General features: G+C 39.7%; 1 protein-coding gene across 13 annotated transcripts in view; it reads left to right on the forward strand.

The window, feature by feature from the left end:
• The window catches only part of STK3 (serine/threonine kinase 3), a 159,662-nt gene that overhangs the window by 16,750 nt on the left and 119,781 nt on the right, over window positions 1-23,131 (forward strand). For 11 of the 13 annotated variants that reach the window (XR_011139266.1, XR_011139265.1, XM_068932953.1 and 8 more), the window contains 2 exons: window positions 2,312-2,426; window positions 22,777-22,941. Coding sequence is in view for 11 of the 13 variants with exons in the window: in XM_068932953.1 (XP_068789054.1) it covers window positions 2,312-2,426; window positions 22,777-22,941 (280 nt within the window). In the remaining 2 variants the exon portion in view is untranslated. Of the gene's footprint in view, window positions 1-2,311; window positions 2,427-21,379; window positions 21,533-22,776; window positions 22,942-23,131 lie in introns of all 13 variants that reach the window. The other 2 variants (XM_068932949.1, XM_068932954.1) reach the window with 1 other exon arrangement.

Here is a 23,131-nt window from a genome sequence, read left to right on the forward strand (position 1 = left end):
TTGGAGAAAGGCTGTTATCTTACACCACATAAACAATATATCTTATGATGGCTGGTATTGTAGGATTGTAGCATCAAACGTCTGCAAGGATGCAGAAATAAATTATTTTGTTTCCTCTCTTCTATAGAATGTTTTTTCTGCTTCCTCCTACTCCATGTGTACCTCTTAGTATCACTTTTTAATGTTTTGGTTATAATTTCCCTAACAGATATGTCAGGATGAGTTTTTTATTCATATCTAATCAGTGCTGCAGAAGTCTATTGTTTGCAATTCAAGGAATACTTCACACCAGTTAGAAGAAACTTCCTTTAAAGTGTTGATCATTTTAGTCATTAAATTGGTGAATTTGTATTATAGCAGGTGGTCTGTTACTTTCTTAGTTGTGTTTTTGCTTTCCTGGGGTATCGGTGTTGAAGTTTTGTCCTTAAATGAAAAATTTGTCCTTATTTGACCATAAGCAGTACTCATCCCAGATTTGAAGATAATATTTTTAGTTCAATCTGTATTTATTCAGATGTTGCTGAATATTTTGGACAAGATGCAGCCGTTCTCTGGTTGAAAATGAAGGTTGGGGTGCAGCTCTGCAGTGTGTGCTTGCTTCTGTGTTGTCTTCCTCAATGCAAATACAATACTGTGCAGTGCTGATGGGAGGGAGGGACCATACCCTTTTACCACTTCCTTCTGTGTGGTTATTCCACAGATGTTGCATTAAAGCCCTGGGTTGTTGGAGCAACTTAAATAAAAGATGCTTCAATCTTAACACTTCCCCCCCCCCCCCCCCCGCCTCCATGCTAGGTTCTAGAGCTAGCTACAGTGTTTGGGCTGAAGCCCTCCTCGGGGGGAAAAAGGAGATTCTAAGGCAAGCAGTTGCTGGTTCACCTAGTTAGTTGGGGCAAGGCTGTAAGCAAATGTGATGTTCTTAAAATTGCCTTGTCTTGATTTGTAATAATACACAGTTTTTGCTGGGAGTGCTAACACAGTGCAAGTCTGATAGGAGATGATCACAAAAGTCAGTGGAGTTAATATTGTTGAAAAGTTTTTTTTTATTCTACAGAAATGACAGTGAACTTCCTCGCTTCAGGGATACCTAAGGGGCAAGATCAGTATGCAGTTCTTATTTGTTAGATTTGTTAGGTTTTAGTTCTAGATTTGTTAGGTAGGTGGGAATTGAATGTTCTTACGGCGCTGGCAGTAGCTTTTTAACATAGTGTAGTTTGCAGCACCTGCGATATTGTGAAAAGGTGCGGTTGTTTCAGGTGTTGACCTGTCCTGCGTGAGATAGCACTGTGTTGCAGGAGCGGTCTTCTAATAAAAAACCGTGCTGCCAAAAGCCGCCATCCAAAAACACAGTCCCTTGCTCCAGAACAAGACTGTGTTCAGTTCCACCACAATGTAGATGTTCTGACCAGAGGGGCCAGCGTTACAGATCTCAGGGTCTTTTTTGCTGCTCTGAGGGACTGATGCCAGTCTGACTAACCTCCTTTGCTTAAGTACCTGGAAAAAACTCCTTTTATTTCCATAAACACGTCTAATCACTGTTCTGAAGGAAGATCCTTGTTACGTCTTTAGCACATCTGTTTATGCCTCTTTGTTGTCAGTGCCGCAGAGGAAGCGTTATGTCAAGTAACACGTTGATGAATAGCAAAGCAACATGTTCTGTTTATGACAGTACTATATTTGTATCTTCATATGAGACACTTCAGTATGGAAATGGATTTGCAGATCCAGGCATCTTGTTCTAACCAATGCTAAATTCTGTTTTCAGGTAGTAGCCTACATCTGCACTTGAAAGAAATTCATGTATGTGAAAAAGGGGAAATGGGGCAGTGTGTGTGTGTGTGTCTGTCTGTCTTTTTTTGTTGATGGTGTTTTTTTTTTTTTTTGTTTCTTGGTACTGGGAGAGAGGAAAACAAAGGGGTTTTTCAAGGTACTGAGGGAAGAAGGGGAAAAAAACAGTAGCTTCCTGAGGAGAGTTTAAAGTGGAGAGGTCTTAGGAAGAGGAAAAACAAGCTTGTTCTGATAAAAGGCAGACATCTTTCTATCTTAAGACTGATTGGGCAAAACTGTTTCTTTAAGTTATCACTGAAAGCTTATGATGTACATAGTAGTTGCTTTATCATTTTATTAAGCAGTCAAACTTCATTGTTTTAACTAGGCCTTGGTTAAACTAATTATTGTTTTCAAATGTATTTGGTTACACTTGCTATCTGGATGTGCTGTTGTCTGTCAAACTGAAATTTTAAACAAAACTTGTGCTGATATTTTTCCAATGAAAATTCATCTGCTTCTCTATTTTTTTTCCCCCATCTAGTCCCTATGTTGTCAAGTACTATGGCAGCTATTTTAAGAACACAGATCTGTGGATTGTTATGGAATATTGTGGGGCTGGGTCTGTTTCGGACATAATTAGACTTCGTAATAAAACGGTGAGTTCCCCCCCCCCCCCCCCCCCCAAAAAAAAAAAATCTTATTAAAATTAAACTGTTGTTTAAGACTAGAAGTCAGAATGAAAATCAGAGTTACCAGATAAGATTTTGGCTGTTGCTGAGGGAAGTGTTTCCTGAGGAACCAAGGTGGAAACAGGCTTGTGCATTTGCTCTGGCTGTCTGTTTATCCATTCCTCCATGGAGTAATCACTAACAGTAGACAATGTATCTTGAAATGTGAAGTTCCTTCAAGTTTCATGAAAATTACTGCCTTGTAAAAGGAAAGACTTTTGTGTGGCTTCCTCCTCCTACCCCTTCCACCCCAAAGCCTGTGAGCAGGTTGTTTATTTAGTGCATGCATGGCTTGAAAACAGCCACAGAATTGTCTTTCTCCCACTCAGTAATTAGGGAGCATAAGTAAGTGGTGTTACTCAAGGGATGAGAAGGGGAAAGGATGCCGTTTAGGGTGTGTGGGAGAGAATCTAAAGGGGAGTTGTAGGGAGGAGTCACAGTGAGGTTATGATGAAAGTGATGTAGAGGAGGATGCAAGCCTGCAGGAAACAGGCTTTGTTAGTTCTACTTATGAAACAGTTTCTCCGAAAAAGGTTTTGTTGTAGATGCCGAATATTCTTTAAATGCTTTGGTGGTGTTGTTTCTCCAGCATTGGGCTGTAACATTAGGTATTTATTTTACTACTAAGTGTTTTGAGATGACTCTCCACTTGCTAGCTTTTTTACATTTTGTAAAGATACTTTAAATATGCTCTGAAATGTTCTTTGTACTGCATGTGGGAACAGAGAGAGGAAATAAAGCGTTGAGGCTTTGGAGGAAAAAAGGGTGTAAGGGAAGATGGAGCTGGATTTATGAGAAAGTGGGGTAATGTCCAGAACAGAGGGAGCCTGTTTGGGAAGAGTGACATTCATTTTAAATTAAAATACATCAGGACTGCTATGTTGTTGAATCGAAGACTGGGGAAAAGCCAAAAACTATATGAGAGTATACTGCTGGAGTTTCTGCATCATTTAGTGATGATGTTCTTATGGTTATATTTTATCCAAGGGGTAGGATAAGAATCAATAGCTCAAAGAGGAAATGGTGCAAAAAGTGGTCCAGAACTAGTGAAGTTCTGTTTAAACCAAGGTAGAGACAAATAAGCAAAAAAACTTCTATGTGTGTCTATAAAAAAGCTAGAATTCTTTATATATGTATACAACACACTTTTTTTTATATCTACATATATATAAATAAAATTGGGCAATACACTTCCTTATATATTTTAGAATATCGAAATGATAGGATGCTAGAGACTCGATGGGAAGATGATGTTTGAAGAGTCTTGGAGGAAATGTGTAGCAATGATCAGAGACTCTAACACTTCTCTGCCCCTGCCATTCCTGTTTCATATGGTAAAAACTGGTAACAGAAACTCTACTCTGAAAATAGAATCGATAGATACATGGATAAACGTAATGGGGGGGGAAAAGTCAACATACCTCTGGTAAAAGGAAGTCATGCCATGCATGTCCAGTAGAGGTTTTTTTTTAAAGGAGTTGCTGGCCATGTGAGTAACTCTGGGTCATGTCGATATTCTCTAGTATTGAAAGATTTACTTGGACAGACTTTCACACCAGAGACTGTTGAAGAAAAATGGCTGCAATGGTGTAAATGGGAAGTCCTATCATAGATTAAGTGGTTTATAGCTAGAAAAAGAAAGATAGGGTTAGAATAAATCGTCAGTTTGGGACCCCTATGCAGGTCTGTGCTATCATCTCTGGGAAACAGGATAGAAATGCTGATAGAGTATTACCAGTAGTAAAACCAAGGAAAGAGTTGCAGGCTTTGTGCATACTGAGTCTCTGGCTGAGAAAAGATGTGCAGGTAAACGTGAAGGGATTCGTTTAGCTTGGGGCGAGCAGGTGACTCTTTAAGTTGAAGTGCTCAGGAACCTGTGTCTAATGTTTGGCAATAATTAAATAAATAAAAGGGGGTGCTAAAGATGCCAAGGACGTAACAGAATTACAGAATTTAGAGAAAGGTGGTGAGGATGATCAAAAGCACAGAACGTTCCTGTATAAGGAGGTACTAAATAAATTAGTCCTCTTCTGTGTGGAAAGGAGGTACCCAGAGGGCAAAATGATGAAGGCTTAGAAAACCGTAAGTGGCATAAAGAAAGTGAATAAGACTTGGTTGTCTGCTGTTTATTACAAAACAAGGAAACACTTGGGTAGTAGATTTGAAACTTTTTTTTTTTTCCTCCACTGATGGTGATGAGGTCCACCATATAATTTTAAAAGATAGTATAGCTTTTAAGAGTTTGGTTTCAAAAGGCAATTGGACAAGACCATAGAAAAAATAGTGAGGGCTGATGAACACAAATATTGAATATCTGGCTCAGGAAATTTGCGTACTTCAGATTGCTGGGTAGGTGAAGCAGGCAAGTATCACTGTTTACTTGCCGTGTTCTTACATGCTTCCCTAGATACATACTGTAGGCTGCTGTTGAAGACAGACTATTGAACTGCATAGACCTTTTATTCTGGCTTTTGACAGGCAGTGTTCTGGTGGAAAAATAAAAAAGCAAAGCATACTCCTTCAATTCTCACTTGCATGTGTACAACTCTCAGGAGTTGGAGGATTTGGGCAGTTTTCTTCCTGTACTGCCAAAACTGTATTCTTATTTTGACATCTCCGTGCCTCGTATGAAACGTTAAGAGAGATTTTGAAAGTTGAATAGTATTTCATAGATGCTGATGATTGCCATTCGGCCTCCTTTTGTTGTCTTCTCTGTAAATATGGAAGCTATTTAGTGTTCTGTTTGCATAAGACAATTTGGACAGACAATTGCTATTGTATTTATGCATTATATTTAAACACAAAAATTTAGCTTAAAGTTGCATATATCTTTACAGACTTTGTGTGGTGAGTTTGTGGAAAATACTCTCAGGTTACAACAACAGACAAATCATAGTGGTTCAAAGTCTTCCCTGGAAAGCGTGTGTAGTGTACTGGTTGTCTGTGTTAGTTGTTGTGTGAATTTGTCAATAACCCCTTGCTTGTGTAAAGGGAGAATAAGAATTTTACTTGTGCTACGTGTGTATGCTTTAAAGTGTCTATTCTTGTATATGCTGAACTTCAAAATGAAAAAAATTGCTATTTTATTTCTAGTAAGTAAAACGATATTTGCTCTAATTTGCTTCAATCGCCTTATTTTAAGAATGTGGCCTTTTAAAATTGTAGTCTTCCCTTTTCAGTCCTACTTGCCCTCCCTGGCAAATCATTTCAAGCTGTCTGAAAGAGCTCTTAAGTGGTTTAATTATCCTATATACAGTTTAGTTACATTTCCATATGAAAGCAATTTTAACTGTTTGTATTGTAAGTCTCCATGGAAATAGTTACCTTAGTAAGCTAAAGCTGGTGCACATCCCATTAGTGACTTCCATAATTTATAAGATGAAACTACTATATTTTTTTGTATAGTGACTGAGGAACAACTGCACTTACCTTCTTGATTTTTGTGGAACAGTGACTTGATTACTCTGACTATTGTGTGGTGGAAAACGTCTGACAACGTGTTACTGTGGTGAGGCTGCTTATAGTATTCAGTGGTTCATCTTAAACCAAGTTTGTTTGTGGAAACAATACGTGGCTCCGCTATGTAGGAGGTGATCCTTATTTTGTCAGAAGGTGTATTCAGTAGCCCCAGACTCTCATGACAATTTTCCTAAGTTGTCCTAGTGCAAATGAAGACTATGGAGGGGCTAAGGAAAATGTGTTTCCTGCTTTTCTATATCTAAGAAGAAGAAACTGAAGAAAAGAGAATTGAAATAAGAACCCTTACTTCAGGGCAGTGGATATTTAAAAATAAGTGCTAGGAAAAGGTGGATGGCTTTTCCTATTTGGAGAGGAGACGTTATTAAGCACTTGTCCTTGTTGCTTATCTCTGCTTGTTGCTTGCCCCTATATGTAAGGATGTGCTTTTCAAGTTCACTAAATTTTTCTATTCCTTTGCTTACCATACCTCTTCAAAGCTTTGTTTGCCTAGAAAATGGGCAAATCTGGGCTCCTCTGTAATGTAGCTAAAATGGGGGAAGCAGAATCCAGAGTTAAGGCAGTTTCTGATGACTGGTTGGTAGCTTATGCACATGAAAAATTTTCCAGCTTGATAGGAGCAGCTTCTTGCTGAAGCGGTTAAAGCCACAACTCTGGAAGCTAAATCAACCCCTCAAGTTCTGCCCTAGAGTTGTACAGCAAGCTAGGCAGATTCAGCAACGCTGGAGCAAGCGTGTGATGCTGCCTGCTAGCGTATCTGAGGTGTAGTGCTCATCAGTCCAAGGCAACAAAGCTGTATATCTAGTTTTGTCCATTTTTTCATGATGACTGATTTGGGATGTGCTTGTATCTTACACAGTCAACTCCAGGTAGCTGTCAAAAAGGGCAGTTAACCTGGCTCATGTGTTCCTACCTCTTCCACGCCTCAGACCCAGTGATTTATGTGCCTCCAGAGAAAACTTGGATAAACTTTTACTTAGTTATTTATTTTGAAACTGCTTCCTCTTTAAGTTGGTTGGGATTTTTTGTTTGTTTGCTCTTGTTTTTTTCCGACTCTTAGTGAGGTAACTTGAGTCATGTTGTAGCAACATAGTGGGTAGATCTGAGGCAAGAGAGGCATTAAGAATGAGCAGTGAGGAAAGGGAGGGAAAAGAAGGAAGGAGACTGACTTTCGGTTGCAGCCTGCAATGGAATGAGATAGTATAAAGCTGTACCTTAAGTTCTGCTGGCTGCCATTAACGCTTCAGGGAGTACCAGCCTCTTTACTGATAACCTTGCTCATCCACTGATCACAATCTGCTCAGGTGTTGTAATCGCATCTCTTTCAAGGACCAAACTCAGTCAGCTGTAGCCTGCTGTATAGCTGTGCTTGGCTGTGGGTTTGTGAGATGAAACCTGCTTGTTCAGGACAGTGTTGTAAACAGCAAATGTAGCAGTGTATCACTGTATAGATGATGTGTTGTTCAGTCCAGAGGTCCTGCATCTTGTATTTAAGCTGCAGCTTCCTTAACGTATCAAATTATTAATCTGTTTACTTACCCATTGCCTCATGTTTTGTTTTCAACCATGCATCTGTTTTATTTTCTTAGCTAATTACTTTTTGCTTACATCTAAATGCCAGCAATTCAAATGAACAGTGTATCTGTATCTTTAAATGCTATGCTTGAATGTCTGCTTGATTGCACTTTCCCTGTCCAATCCCAGAGGGGCCCGGGGCACACCTTTGTTACCTCTTTGGGCTAAAGGCATTTTGCTCATTTTGCTTTGTTTTGCAGTTTTAAGCAGTCATACTTCTCGATATGTTTAATTTCACAGTTAAAATAGTTTAAACTTGTGGGCCTTTGCATAAAACATGTATGACTTGCAGCTGTGAACTGGATATCCAAGGCCTAAAATCTCTGTTAGGGTTTTCAGCTTAACTGATATCTATTGTAGAATTACTTCCCTTCATAATCCCACATGGGTGTATTTATAACCAGCCAGCCTTTACTCAAGATCAGAACTGCTTGTGTTCTGATTAACTTGCCCTCCTGGTATCAGTGGTCAAAAGTTGAGGCAGTGGACAAGTCCATCTGGGATTTGTTGCCGACCATGTTCTGTTGCTAGGCTTTCCAGGAGATGAATAGGATCAATAAGCTGTGCATCTGTTCCAGAGTGATCTTTAGGCCAAGACTTTTCAAGCAGTTTTCTGCACAGCCAGGCTGAGGAAACAGCAAGGCTGAGAAGGCAGGATAGACTGTGTGTGTGACTAGGGAAAGGAAAAATGTGTTTGTGTGTCCTCCTTCCTTTCTTGCTATTCTATTGCCTCTCTTTCTACCCTATTTTACACCCTGCTTATTTCCCTCATAGGATCACACTTACCCAACTTGCATTTGTTTGGTAAAAGAAACAGAAGTGGAATATTTCCTGTTCTTCTATTCCTATCGAAATAATTGTCTTCTGCCAATGTCCTATGTTTCCTTCTGTTCCCTCCAACCACTTATCTGTTGTTTTCTCTTTTGATCAATCTCATGCCTTTCTAGCATGCTAGAGTCCCAAGATCCAGCTTTATACCCACTATGCTTGTTTACTGCCATAAATCTGTCAAAATGGATCTTCTGCCACCTGTGCCTTTAGGTGCCTTCCCTTGATTATGTGCTGTGGGTAATAGAGTCCTCTTCCCTCTCTTTCCTCTGTCTCCTCCTGCTGAGCTCCTCTCATCTCTCACCTTCTCGCTGTGTCAGAGGCTCACTCTTCTCTTGCTGTCAGGACCCAGGCGGAGTAGTGGCTCCTGTCCGGTATTGCTGTAGAGCTCCACGTGTTGGAGTGCCACAGCTTCTTGCTGATGCGGTCATTAACAGAGAAGAGCTGAAGTGCAGCAGCCTTTTGCAGTCAACGCATGTATGATCTTGATGGCAAATAACGTCTAGCTTAGAAAGCTTATGTCTTCAGAAAGCCACCAGTGGTTGAGGGAGAGGGTTGTTAATGTCCCTTAACTTGTCCTTTGGTTTGGCAGTTGAATGTGGCCTAAGATCTGGCAGCTGCAGAGCACTGTCTTAGTTGGTGACTGCTACAATGGAAGTTGGGCTCCTTCTATAACAAGAATGGAGCTCCTTGGTGATTGTATTGTTGCTATAGTTAGTAAACAAATTAATAATATGAGAAGCTAATGATTAGTCTAAAAGAACAAGTACAAACTTTTGCAGAATAAGAGCTAACTTTTGTGTGGTTACCTACTTATAAGGTACATAAGGCTGCACTGCTCAGTGTGCTTTGAACCTGGATAGTGAAACTCTGTGGGACAAGGAGAGGGCAGCCCCTGACTACAGGCACTGAGCTGGGATGGAGAAGCGTTCTGCATTCCGGTGCTTTTCTTGGATTTTTTGTATAGTCTATAATTTTACTATATTACTTTAAAATGCATATGCAGTTTAGGGAACTATTCTCCTACTCTTTGCCTTTCTTTTCCCTTCCCTCCCAATTGTGCTAGCTCTTAGGCTGTTCTTGTTTTCTGTCCTTGTTTTTTCAGAGACCCAGCTTCAAAAACATGATGATCCCAACAGGATGACTTAAATGCTAATCTGTAGGCTTTCTTCTGGGAGGCAGAAGATAAGTGTGTTTGAATTCACTCTGAATGAGAAGGGCTTAGGTTTCCTGCCATGATTTATCTCCCATGACTAGATACTGGTTGTTTGGTATCCATGCTGGAATCTTTATATGGCTCTTCCTTCTGTCAGTTTGTGGAGAGAGGAGGAAAGAGGTTGATCCCAAATGTCCTGGCTGCCTTATTCCTTGCCTAGCCTTACAAACCAGGGTAGCCTATACTAGTTTCTGCCGTCCAGCGCACAGCTTATTCAGTTCTCGCACCAGAAAGTTGGCCGGGGTGGATGCAAACGTCTAGTGAAACCCTTGTTATGGCTCTGAACAATTGGCTGTTACATAAGTGCTGAGTGGTACTACCTCAATTTTGAGAGTTATTTTTGCTCAGTTCTTTAGAGTAGCAGTGTAGGTTCCCTCAGAACTTGGTTGTGGTGTCTGAATCTCAAACTGATAGAGCTTTCTTCAGCCCTGCAGTAAAACTGTATCAGCGTGTTTGGAAACTGGCTCATGGTGGAAAATGAGTTTTCATTTCAGGAAGAGAACTTTTTTTGCACCAGAAGTGAAATGGATGTGATATGTTGGTTAAATGACATCAAAAAGAGCAAGTTAGAACTATGCTGTTGTACACTAGTTATTCTGAAAGCAAATTAATATATTATATGCAAATAAGGCTGCAAAATAGAGCATTCAGGAATTGGGAAGTTTCTGAATCAGGATTCACTGTGCAATTCTGATTCATCCTCTGGTACATGCGCAGCATGAAATACTGTTTAATTGTCCTCTCGCCCCCCCCTTTTCTGCAGGACTTGGTGCTAGAGTGCAGAATGGACCATGCTCGCTCAGTGAATAAACACTGTATGTGCTGTTAAAAATACTATGTAATTCAAGGTTTTGTGTTAATTTGCACAGTATTCAACAGTTGCTCTGAAGATGGAGTTATTTTTTCCAGACTTTTGTATTGTATTATTCATTGTAAGATCTGAGTAGTTAATAGCAGAATTTATTTTCATAGAAAGCTGAAGGTCACATAAACATCTACAGGTCGGTTTTAAGGAGAATTAGCTTTCTGGAAGATTCCTCTAGTTTCCGACCTAGATTACTCGAGGTAGATGCTTAAGATGTTAGCTGTTTTGTGGGCTGTCTTAAAGTTGGGGGCAGCTGTGTAATGGTAAAGTGTTTAGCATTATGTAATTTATTGGTCATCTTATTTTTAAAAAATGCTTGTTGTAAGAAAATTGACACCAGACTACTTCAGTTCTAGTGGACGTATTTGTTGGGTTTCACAAGGTTTACTTTTGTTAATGATCTTATTCTGCCATCTGGTTGCTACTGAAAGCTGAGAGAGGCTTCTGTATGTTCAGTGGGGAATAGGGGGACAGAATTTTTGCGGAATTCTTGTTTTGTTTTTTCCTAGCATGTACAAAGTGTCTACTTGCATATTCAGTGGACTCCCCCCCCCCCCCCCCCCAAATTTGGGGGATTTCAAGAGAATGGCAGAAGTTACACCTGTGTTTCATATCTTTCAATTTGAGCTGTTATAGGGGTTTTTTTTTTTAAATAAAAGATTGCTAGGATTACATAACATAAGCAACACCTTTTTTCCTCTTGTATATAGTTTTAGGTAATGTCAGCCTTATGTTACTGAAACAATAGCATGATCATATAAACGCAGGATGAGAAAGAATTTATCTGTACTAATGCATTCCAATCAAAGGTAGCTACTTAAATGAGTGTTTAATCAGGATATTACTATAATACTGTTTCTGTAGTACTAAAGATGGAAGACTAACCTTATTCCCTTCCTGCAATGCATTTCCCCTCAAAAAAAAAAAAAGTCTGTTGTAGAGCTAAAACTGTCAAATGAGTTGCTAATGTCTCTTTTGGTTTTTCAGTTTGAGGCAATCTCTCACTATATAAAATTCTAATTCGGACAATAAAAATTGTCTTAATGATTCTGGTTTTAATTCCTTAGGATGAAGGTTAGAACAAGATAGCCTTCCTTCGTATATGTTTTCTTTCACAGTTAAAGAATCTATATTTAAAGTTGGGATGGATTTATTAAGCTGTATATTATTATGGTGAAGAAAGGGGGGAAATGTAGGAAAACTGCAGATAAAGGAAAGGTTCCTCTGTTGAAATTGAATGTTTATTTTGGAGGTGGTGAGGGAGGAGGTGAATAGCTTTTTGCCACTACTTGAAACAGAATAATTTAGCTTGGAAGGGACCTCTGGAAGTCATCTAATCCACTCCTGCTCCAAGGAAGGCTAACTGTGAAGGTCAGGCAGATTGATCAGTTGATCACCTTATCCAGCTGAGTTTTGAAAATCTGCCAAGATCTTTCTGGACAGCCTTTCTGTGCTCACTCACTTTCACTGGGTGTTTCTTTCTTCCTTGTATCTACCTGGAATTTTTCCTTGCTGCAACTTGTGACTGTTGCCTCTTCTACTTTTGCTAGGCAATTCCAAGAAGTGTCTGTGTGTGTGTGTGTGTGTGTTCGTTTTTTTTTTTTTTTAATATTCAGGTAGTTGAAGGCTGCATCAAGATCTCTCCTGTTCTCTAGACAAGACAACCCCTGTTCCCTCAGCCTCTCCTTGTGCGTCATGTGCTTTAGCTCCCAGCCAGCTTGCTGGCCCGTTACTGGACTTTCTCCAGTTTGTCAATATTTCTTTTACCATATTACATATACCAAATTTCTTTTACCAATTTTCTTTTACCATTTCTTTTACCAGTATTACTTCCAGCCCATAGCTGGAAACAGCATTTCAGACTTGTCTTCACAAGCATGAGTTAAAGGGCAGTATTTATTTCCCTTGACTTGCTGACAGTGCTTTCCTAATGAAGTGCAAGCTTACTGATATGGCAAGCCTTCACTGTTGCGAGTGTACTGCTGTACATGTTCAGTTCGTCTCCTGGGACCCCTAGAGCCTTTTTTGAAGTGATGCTGCCTAGCTGGTGTATCCCCAGCCCATACTGTTGCATGCATGGGGTTATTCTGTCCCAGATGCTGGACTTTGCCTTTGTTAAACTTAATGGATCTGCTGTCTGCCTAATTCCTCCAGCCTGAGTTCTGAGCAGCAGCTCTACCTTTCAGTGTATTGACAGCTCCCCACAATTTAGTGTCATCCACAAACTTGAAAGTGCATTTTAGCTCATTGCCTAGGTTATTTGATGGAAATGTTGGAGTACTGAGTTATTGGAGCTTTTGACTCCGTATCAAGCCCTGACGAATACCATTCATACCTGCCTGTTGGTTAGACTTTGAACCACTGTGGAGCCCAGCAGTACACCCAGTTATTCCTCCCCTTTTTGTAGTCTACCCACCTGCTCCATGATTCCCCAGTTTGGCTACGAAGATATGGGAGACTGTCGACAGCCTTGCTAAAGTAAAGATAGGCAACATCCACAGCTCTCACACCATCCTTGCAAAAAAGTGGTCAGGTTAATAAAGCGTAATTTCCCCATGGTAAACTTGTGCTGGCTCTTTCTAATCACCTTCTTACCCTTTGTGTAATGGCTTCTGTGAGGATTTGTTCCATAATATCCCAGAGACTGAGGAGAACCTGGCCAGCCTGTAATTTCTTGCCCTTTTTGAAGAAGATGTCATAAGGGACCTCCCCTGATTGCTGTGACCTTTTTAAAGATGGTGGAGAGTAGGTTTGGGTTGGCATTCACCAGCTTCTCAGCACCTTTGGATGCATCCCAGCTGTTCCCATGGACTTGTACTTGTCCAGTTTACTTGAGCAATTCCTAACTCATTCTAGTTTGCTACTAGGCACAGAGGTCTGGGAGGTCTGAGAAACTCCACTCAACCCCAAGGTGCTGAGGAGCTCCTTTGTCTTGTTAATAGGTTGCAGCAGGCCAACGTTTAGCAGCAGGCCCGTTTAGCAGCAGGCCAACGTTTTTCTTGATCTCTTTTGCTGCATATATGCCAGTAGAGCCTTTCTTGTTATCTCCATACTGCTATCCAGTTTCAAATCCAGCCCAACTTCGACCTTACTAATTCCTGAGTGCCCAGGCAATGCTGCTTTGATTTTGGTAATCTGTTCCTGCTTCTCTCTGTTACACGCTTCCTTTTTTGTACTCAAGCTCAGTCAGGAGTTCCCTGTTCATTCAAGATGGCCTCCTGCTGTGCTTGCTCACTTTATTGCAGGTTGGGATGGACTGTTCTGTGATCTGAGGCTGCCCTTGATGATGAATCAGCTCTCCAAGGCTCCGTCGCCCTTCAGGGCAGTGTGCTGTGCCATCCTGCCTACTTAGTTCCTGGAACAAACTAAAGTTTGTTATTTGGAAATCTGGTTCTGTTACTTGCTCCTGTCACTTCCCTCAGTATGTTAAGCTCCACCATCTCATGGTCACTGCTAAGGCTGCCGTTGACTGTCACATCCCTGGTGAGTTCTTCCTTGTTCGTGAACGACAGATCCAGCAGAACAGCAGCCCTAATTGGCCTCTCTAGCCTGCAGCAAAAATTGTGCTTGGTCCTGGATTTCTTGTGCCCTGCCATGTTGTCCTCCCAGCAGATACTCAGATAACTGAACTCCCCAGTGAGAGCCAGGGGTGAAGCTATGATCAGGGGACTTCTTCATCCACATGCTTCATCCGTTGTGTCTTTTTGATGGGGTGGTCTATAGCGGATGTCATGATGACTTCCCCTTTTTTGGGCTACCCTTATGATCCTGACCTATAAGCTCTCAACACGCCCGTTAACTATTCCATAGCAGAGCTATGTGCATTCATACTGCTTTTTTTGTGTACAGCCCAGCCCTCTGCCACTATCTTTCCTGTCTGTCCCTTTTAAAGAGCCTGTATTGCATCTGTCACATGCTCTAGTTGTGTGAGGTAACCCATCACGTCTCATGTGCCTTGCAACTGTGCGCAGACCGCTAGTTCCTCCTGTTTGCATCCCTGGCCAGTTGGTTTTGTGTACAGGAATTCAGATGTACCCTCACTTGCCCTGCTTTCTCAAGGGGAGCAAGAAAACCTCCCTGTTTTGATGAACCTAGTTTAAAGCTCTTCTTGTTAAGTTTAGCAAGCTTATTGGCAAAAATGCGCTTTCCCTCCTTTGTCAGTGGATCCTGCTTCTCCCCAGCAGTCCTTATTCCTCTGAGGATCCTGTGGTCGTAAAAATACTAATGTTCTGCTGGTGACACCAGGTGTGCCGCAAGGTCTCAATCTGCAGGTGCATCCACTTCTGCATGAGGCTTTCCCCTTGACTGGCATGACCAAACCCACCATCACACAGACCCTTGTTCTTTTTGTGCTGTTTGCTCGAGGTCTGCCTTGACAGTATTGTTGGGGCCAATGTGGAGGAGCAGCAAAGGGCTCACAAACTACACACCCATTTACAATACTGCCAAGTGATCTATTTGCAAATATGTTTTATATCATTGTGAAATGTAATTTTTTTTTTTTGGTCACAGCTCAAGTAGGTGCTTCCTGTTTGAAAGGCATATGGTGATATCTTTTTGAATGATCTGTGAATAGGATTTTCATTGGGCTTTTTGACCCTAATCACAGTACTTTGTCAGGAAATGACTTTGAAGAATCAAATTAACTGTATCGATGCTGATCACAATTGTGTGTATCGTGTGTGTATCATGACAAATGCTTGATATTTTTCCATGTTACCTGTACTTAGTACAGTGTTGAAGAGGCTCTGTGCTGTTCTATGCTAGCTCCAAGGTTGTGGTCAACATCTGGTTAGCCAATTTAGTATTTCACAGACTTTTTTTTCCTTTTTTTTTTTTTTTTTTTAGCAAGCTAAAACTTGGTAATGAATAATAAGGTCTAAGGAGTCTAATTTCCATATTCAGTTCTTAATCTCCTTATATTGGAGATTAATCACTTGGCTAATTAGCACCAAGTGATTGAGCATGGGTTCAGGGAAGATGGCTGTGATTTCCTGAAATAGTTTTACATAGGAGCCACTAGATGTGAATTACACAATTTGCTGTTGTTTATAGGCTAGGCTCACTTTCAAACTACAAATAAAAGACTGGTTCATTAGTGCGATTTTTGTCCAGTATAAAAATGCTAAGTTAAGGGACGAGGAAGCAGGGTCTATTGCATATTATATTCAAGAAACATTATAAATTTTTTGTTACAGGGATTACGTAGTCAAAACCTCAAATCTGAAGAAATACGAGAACCATTCCACACCTGTGCAGCTCTGTTCTTGTGACTGTTGTTGTTCTTGTGAATTATCATTGTTATGCTTACTGTTGTTTATTTTTCATGTGAATCTTGTGTGCTGAGTGATTTATGCTTAATAAGAAGAATGACGTTTCCTGCCTCACTGCCTTCATTATATACCGTATGATGCTTGTCTCGTTTATTATACTTCAGTAAAACTGGTAATTCCTCTGTGGTAGTGAGTTCTTATTCCTCCCATTACCATAATATTGAAGTGTTCCTTTAGTTTTACTACAAGAGGGGAAAGGGATTATCTCCCTTAGCATAAAAATATTGATTCCTGAAAGCCTTAAGCCAAACCCTGTTGGAATAACTAATTTAAATGTCATGATTTGGTACCTCATTCAAGACATACAGGCTGTAATTCTGTTTGAAGAGCACTGTCTTCACTTGGAGTGTGCAAAACTGCTTAAAAATAAAGTCTCAAAAGTAATTGCTCTGAAAGTGAAGCTCAAGTAATTATTGGCTTCAGGAAAGTGTAGTTTCACTGAGGTTTGTAGCAGACAGAGTGCGATCCAGAATCTAGCCTTGGCCTCAGGCTAGAGCTGTAACCGTAACTCTCTTTCTGTAGCTTCCTGCCTTATTTGCAGTATAGTTTATGAGTTTTAAAAAGTGAGGAAGGAGTCTTAGTAACTTTGTCATCTCTTCTCTGCTGCTAATCTCTCCCCTGTCTCAGCCTCTTAGTCCAGCCTAATCCTCACATAAATGAAGAGGGAGAGAGGTGTGTGATTATAAGGTCAGTGATGTCTGAACCTCATAGCTTGTTCTGGTGAAAGAATGATTATATCATGGCCCCTTTATTTGCCATGAAGCTGGGGACCAGTGTGCTTGGTCTAATCAATCAGTCTGTTCACGTGCAGTGATCTGATACTTCCTGGAAGCATCAGGCTTAATGTGCATGTATTACATGGTGTAAAAAGAGCAGCCGGGAATGGACTTAGGCAGTTAAAACAATTCAGCTGATTGACAGTCATTTCTAAGGGGGTCTCAGGAGGGAGAATGACTGACTGTGAGCCGAGAACCTGGTTAGATGAGCTGTCCCAACATAAGTGTGTGATATAAGTCACATAACATAAAAATAAATATGTGAATGAGGTGGTTTCCTATTAGATGTGGAACACCTGAATTTGCTGTATGTCTGATTTACTCCAAATTTTCATTTTAAAGATTGGCTTCATAGTTGATACTGTTATTTGTGTTGGTCAGTAGTGTTGTCCGTTTTTATCATTCTCATTCATTGTAATATATCTTACATGTTTTGTAATGATGAAGGATTTGAAGCTGCTTCATAGCTCTCTCATGTTTAGAGGGTACTGCCAAACCATCAAATGGACGTAGCGTACAGGACTAGAACTAGCCAAAGACACCAAGCACGTGAATGTTCCTCAGGATTTTAAATGAAGGTGCTGACATAACTGAAGATCAGAGACGAAGTAGGAAGACAATAATTGTGATATCATACAAAGGTGCAAGGTACAGGATACATTATGCTAGTAGAAGAATGGTGTTGTATATTTAAAAGCTTAGCATCAGATCAATCAGCTGCTCGAACAAGAAACATGGTAGCCCTATGGCTTGACCTTCTGGTACAGTATAAGAAGCATACTTGCTGCCTGACCGGGATAGCAACACCAATTGTAAGCTATTCCTAGTATTAAGATACTAAATAGTTTTATTTCTTTTAATGGTGTTGTGTGTTAGGTGTCAATGGCTTTAATTGCTTGTTAACATCAAACTAGTGCTAGGACTAGCGAGTACAGGGTATTAAGTAGATGGCGAGTTGTTTGCTATGCCAAGCCAAATTATGTACTGATTCTGTAATTTGTAGCTTCCTTTGTAGATTGAAAATCATTTCCAGGGACACAGGCATTATGCTGCCTACTCTAGTGACTTTTAACTGTCCTCATGAGGAGAGCCTGTAAGATAGGGGAAGGAAGGGAGGAGGCTTAGTTAGGAAATACTTTGCTGTGGATATTAAGAGTTTCTATGTAATTTTGTAGGCTCCGTCTGCAAATGAAGTGAATCAGAAGTTTTGGATCTGTTTTAGTGTGCTTTGGCTCTTTGCTGCTTGCAGCAATCGGGAGGTTCAAAAAGTACACCTGCCTCTTCTTTCCCCATGAATTGCACCAAACTTAAGTTAGTTTATGTGCCACCAAGTCTGTATACTGCATAAAAAAGAGCTATACATTATAATTTGCGGTTAAAAAATGCTATATTTTTATAGATTTCCCAACAAGATATTTTTTTCATAACTTGTAAAGATAATGATATATGCCTGTGATGCTTTTGGGGTAATCTAACTTTCAGGATCATGTCCTTGCAATGCAAGCTTAGAAAGATGGAATGCATTCCAAAATCCCCAAGGGGGTAACTGTACAGCCATAGTAGGGGGGAAAATGCCTACCTTCTGTTTGGACACAACTTGACTGAGTTGTTGGATGTTCCATAGCAGTTAAAATAAAGGGATCCCTTAATATTTTAGGGTAACATACAAGCCTTAAATGTAGATCAGTCAACTAAAAAAAAAAAACTCTGAATTATTCAAATGGCCTAAATGCACATAGGCCTGCTGTCTAGAATGATTTAGTTGTAAATGATACTAGTATAAAATATTTGAATACATTACTGCTGTGCAAAAACAGCTGCAATAGACAGTTTTGCTCTCTCACCTCTTTAGAAACAGTATAGGACTGTATGTTCTTGTACGCTACTTTGTGTGTTGAATAAGAGTAGGTAATGATAAAATGCATGTTAAGATGAAATTCATAGGTGGACTGTCTGTAGCTTTAGAAGTACTTCTACTGCAGAATTTCATATTTCTGTAAATGTTTGAAATGGTGTGCTTAGTGGAATATGTTCGGTAATAAGTTGAATGTTTAAATTGCATAAAAATCAAGATGATTCTGAAAAACTAACATGCAATCGCAATACAAAAGATTTTTAAGTAATGATTAATATGGTCATACGTTATTTTTTGAAAAGATAATCTTACGTGGGGAACATGAGCATACTTTTTTCTTGAATGAGACTAGAAGTCCATTATGTGTCTAAATGTTAAGATGTTAAAGTTAAATATTTTGTCTCTGTTATGTATACACTAGGCCATGTTTAGCAGCAATAATATAAACAGGAATGATTCCTTTCAAAACTGCATCAAGCTATATAGGTGATGGCTATATATTTTACAAAGTATAAGTGGATGGAACGGTGGCATCCAGAGTTGGGATTGCATGGCGAGTATCGGAGCGCTGCGAGGCAGAGTAAGGCTCTTCCTCTTTCTTTTCCCGTGTACTTTTCTGTTACTGCTGTTCCTGATAGAAGTGACTCGCGCTCTGCCATCTTGTTCGAGCTGCACGTCACAGAGCTTTCCGTTCTCATGGCGTACAGGCCTTGGAAGCAGCACAGCAGTCGGCTTAAAGAAGTAGCACAAAGGCTTAGAGCAGTGTGCCACCAAACGGGAGGGGTGAAGATGAACCGCTGTGACAGATCTAAGATAAATGCCTGGCAGGGAGTGTATGTGTTGGAGAGGCGGTCAGTGATGGCTACCGAGTGTGGAGTTATTGTCTTCCTCGATTTTCTTCTCTGCTTGCACAGGGAAGGGGCAAGAAAGGCACTGGGAATCTTTGGGTATGGTTGCACACAGGCTTGTTTGGAAGGCCGTACCCGCTTGAGCTCCTGCCTTTGCTATACCCTCATTGGCTATGCTGTGAGTTGAATCAGGGAACTGATTGCTTTGAAAAATAATGTGAGAGACAGGTTGGTTTTCACCGGGGTCAGTCATAGTCATTCAGTAGAAGGCCTGGCACAGGGTGGGAATGACTGCTGTGGGCTTCAGTGACAGGAAGGACTGGAGCTTGACACTGCTGTTGAACTAAATGTGTACGTAACTGTGCCCTTGGGCTCCACACCCAGATTTTATGGGGCTGGATTGAAGCAGGAATAGGGAAGTGGTTTTGTTTGTTAAATAATTGAAACTTGTTATGAGTAACTCGAGTAGAGATAATCTTGCTGACTAATCATTTTTTCGTTTCTATTGAGTCATTCTGCTGGCTTATAAAAAGTGACTGTGAGAATTGGTTGGTGGTTTTTTTCTTTTGGTGGTGAGGAGGGGAGGTCTGGATGTGTATCCAGCACTTTCAAAACTGAAACTGGACGGAATTGCTATTCCTTAATTTAATTTCAGTGTAGAATTGTGAAAGTAGAGAAAGGCAAAATTGGAACCCCATGTTGCAGCCCAGTTAAAGTATACCCCTTCCCTTTTAGAGGTTCTTGCATTTCTGAGAACGTCAGGTTCACTTACTTAGATTAAAAATTAATGTACTTTTACTGAACAATAACTCAATTGCATGAATAGTTTCTCTATTTCTTTTGAAAACTTGTATCACATGGAATGAACTGTGTTTTTATTTTATTCTAGAGTCTTGGTCAAAATCTAAGTGTTTTTCTGGGGTATGGCATGTGCAAAAGGTTTACTTGCACTGTTTCTCTGCGGGCACTTATTCAGGAAGCGTTACACGTTCCTGTTATCTTAATCTAGAGTGATTAAGACAATTATGCTAGCTGATGATTCAGTAGTTCACGTAGTTAATGAAGCAGATAAATGAAAGTATGTATATCAATTTTTTTTGAACTATGTTGCATTTTCTTTGGTAATAAAGTGCCTGTCAGTTTGTTGGCAGATGATACTTGCAGCTTATTGCATCATTTGTGATGCTATATTAATTCTATAATGTATTAATGGAATAAATGAGAGAGATATTTTAGGCTGTCTAGTTTACATTACTTCTTTACTTATAGTAGGTAGCTAATAGTGGGTTTCTTTTTATATTTTTAAAACTGAAGTTTGTTTGGTCTGCCTAAAAAATAAAATCCAGCAAAAGAGTTCTTAGTGGTTCATTTGTGATATCTTTTCAGAGTTTAATAGATTTCCCTGTTGACAGTTTTTTTTGGCTTACTCTTCAGTTTTTTGATTTTTATTTTTCAGTTTATGTTCAATTTTACTGTGCTCCTTGCCACTCTGATTAATTCTGAGAGTATCTTTCTGTTCATCCTGACTGAAAAATGAACAGCAAATGTAACTATATGAAAAAATGCCGAGTATAGCTATGCAAAATGTATTACTGACTTTACAGTATAGGCTCTATAGAACTTGAGTTCCTTTTATGTTATTTCTCAGAAGTAACTGAAGGCCATGTTGCTCTTAAAGAATCTTGTTAAAAATTCAACATGGTTATAGGTGATACTTATGAACAAGTAAGCTTCATGTTTTCTAGAGAACAGATGATACTAATAGGTTGCAGCTACTTTGAAAGTCACGTGTTATATTATTTTCACATAGCGGTAGGTTTCCTTATTAAAATATGGTGTCTTCCTTATCAAATATATTCAGGGCCAGCTGTGTTAGGATTCCTACTAGTTCAATTATGTAACCTTACAGTGCAATAGTAACATGATACAATGTAGCCCATGTGGTTTATCTACACTTAATATTATTAAGAGCTAACAGGAAACCTTTGCATAAACAACACAGTAATTAAGATTCTCAGAAGGCACTTTAAAGCGTATGGTATATATGTCTGAGACTGAAAAGCCATACATTCAGTATGACTGTATTTTCCTGTGAGGATGTCATGTAGCATTGCAGAACGATGCAGGTAGCAAGCAGAACGTTCTCGGCGTCAGCCAGCCAGCCAGCCAGCAACGGAGAGTGGTGGAAGAAGGAGCCCGTAGCATCTGATTGGCATCGATTCTCAACTGTTTCTGCGGTTGTCTGCAGATCAAAGGAACAGGTGATAATGGTTATTGGCACCTGCCAGCGTAACAGTACCCTGACGTCTTTGTTTTCCTTTTTCAGGGCCGAATAGGAGCTTTGGGAAGGGCATAGGTCTCATCTGTATAGGTGCAGTTCTACAGCTTTGTGTTAGCATAGAGCACAGGCCGAGTGAGAAATATTTATCTCCAAAAAAATTAGCATTTACTTTGTACTCTGTACAAAATTAAGGCCCTAGCCTTTAAAACAATAGCTTACTTTATAAAATTTTACTGAAGCCTGTTAACTAGTAGATAACTGTTGGGAATTTTATCTGATTATTTATATTTTGGCATACTACTTTATCCTCTTACAGAGAGTAAATAGCAAAGCGACCTTGGTGAATATATTTTTAGCAAGCTTTGTGATAAATAACTTTTTGGCTATTTTTTGTATACCACAATTCCCTGCCTTCTGTTTTGTTGATTTTTGTTCTTGCCAGGAAGCTCTTAATTCCTTCTTTCCACTTAGTAGATTGCTAGCAGTGAGAAACTAAGTAATGCAATTAGGGTTGCTAATGGGCAAAAGCAGATTCTTGATAATACTAACTGCAGACTTAGCCGGCGTTTCATATGTGGGAGTTTGAGAAATTAAGAAAACATGGCATTCCTTTCATCCCTTTCCAACCGTAGGACTCTGCTAGTTTGTTGTGCAAACACTTAACTTAAGGGCTCCAATGCTTGGGGAACGGCTCAGGCTTGCTAGCATGGAGAAAAGGTTATCTTTTTTTTCTAGGGAAGTATTCTGATGTGTACTCTCTGGTCTAGCGGGGACCAGCTGTTTTGACAAAGGTAATGCATAACTTGACAATTAATGTTTATGATTTTAGTGATAAACGTTAATTGTGTGTTGTTGAAACTGTGCAGTAGTTTTTATGAAAGACTTCAGTGTCTGAGGGGTAATAACTTTTGACTGACAGACAAGAGAATATTGCCTGTTGCACTATCTGATCTGCATCAGTCAGTCCCTTCTCTAGTTTTGCAGCTCACTTACTTTAATTGGACTCTAGAGGTGTAGACATTAGCTATGTGGATCAAGTTGCTAAATTAGAGGTTTGAATTGTAAGCGCTCTTGGGCATGTTCCTGTCTATACGTCCTGTTTTGTGTATTTTTTATAAGAATTGTTATGAAGTGCTGACCTGATCATGTCTTAAATAGTTTAAATATATACACATTGTGTATGCATATGCCTGCAAATAAAAGTGATTTTATGTATTCTTGCAGCTAACAGAAGATGAAATTGCAACTATTCTTAAATCTACTCTTAAAGGACTTGAATATTTGCACTTTATGAGAAAAATACACAGAGATATAAAAGCTGGAAACATCCTTCTTAACACTGAAGGGCATGCAAAATTAGCTGATTTTGGTGTGGCTGGCCAGTTAACAGTAAGTATATGTGGAAAGATCATTTAAAAATGCTTTAATGCTCCTTACTGTGTCTTTTACTTTTCTCAGACACAAAATCCAAGGGAGAAAAAGAGAAGTGACTAGTGCTGGCAGAAGAGCATTCTTTGTCGCGATGAGTATTTTGTGTATTGAAAGGCTATTTAGTTTCCAGTTGTTTAGTATAATAATA

The sequence above is a fragment of the Struthio camelus genome, chromosome 2, assembly GCF_040807025.1.
Source record: "Struthio camelus isolate bStrCam1 chromosome 2, bStrCam1.hap1, whole genome shotgun sequence".
NCBI classification, from domain to species: Eukaryota; Metazoa; Chordata; class Aves; order Struthioniformes; family Struthionidae; genus Struthio; species Struthio camelus.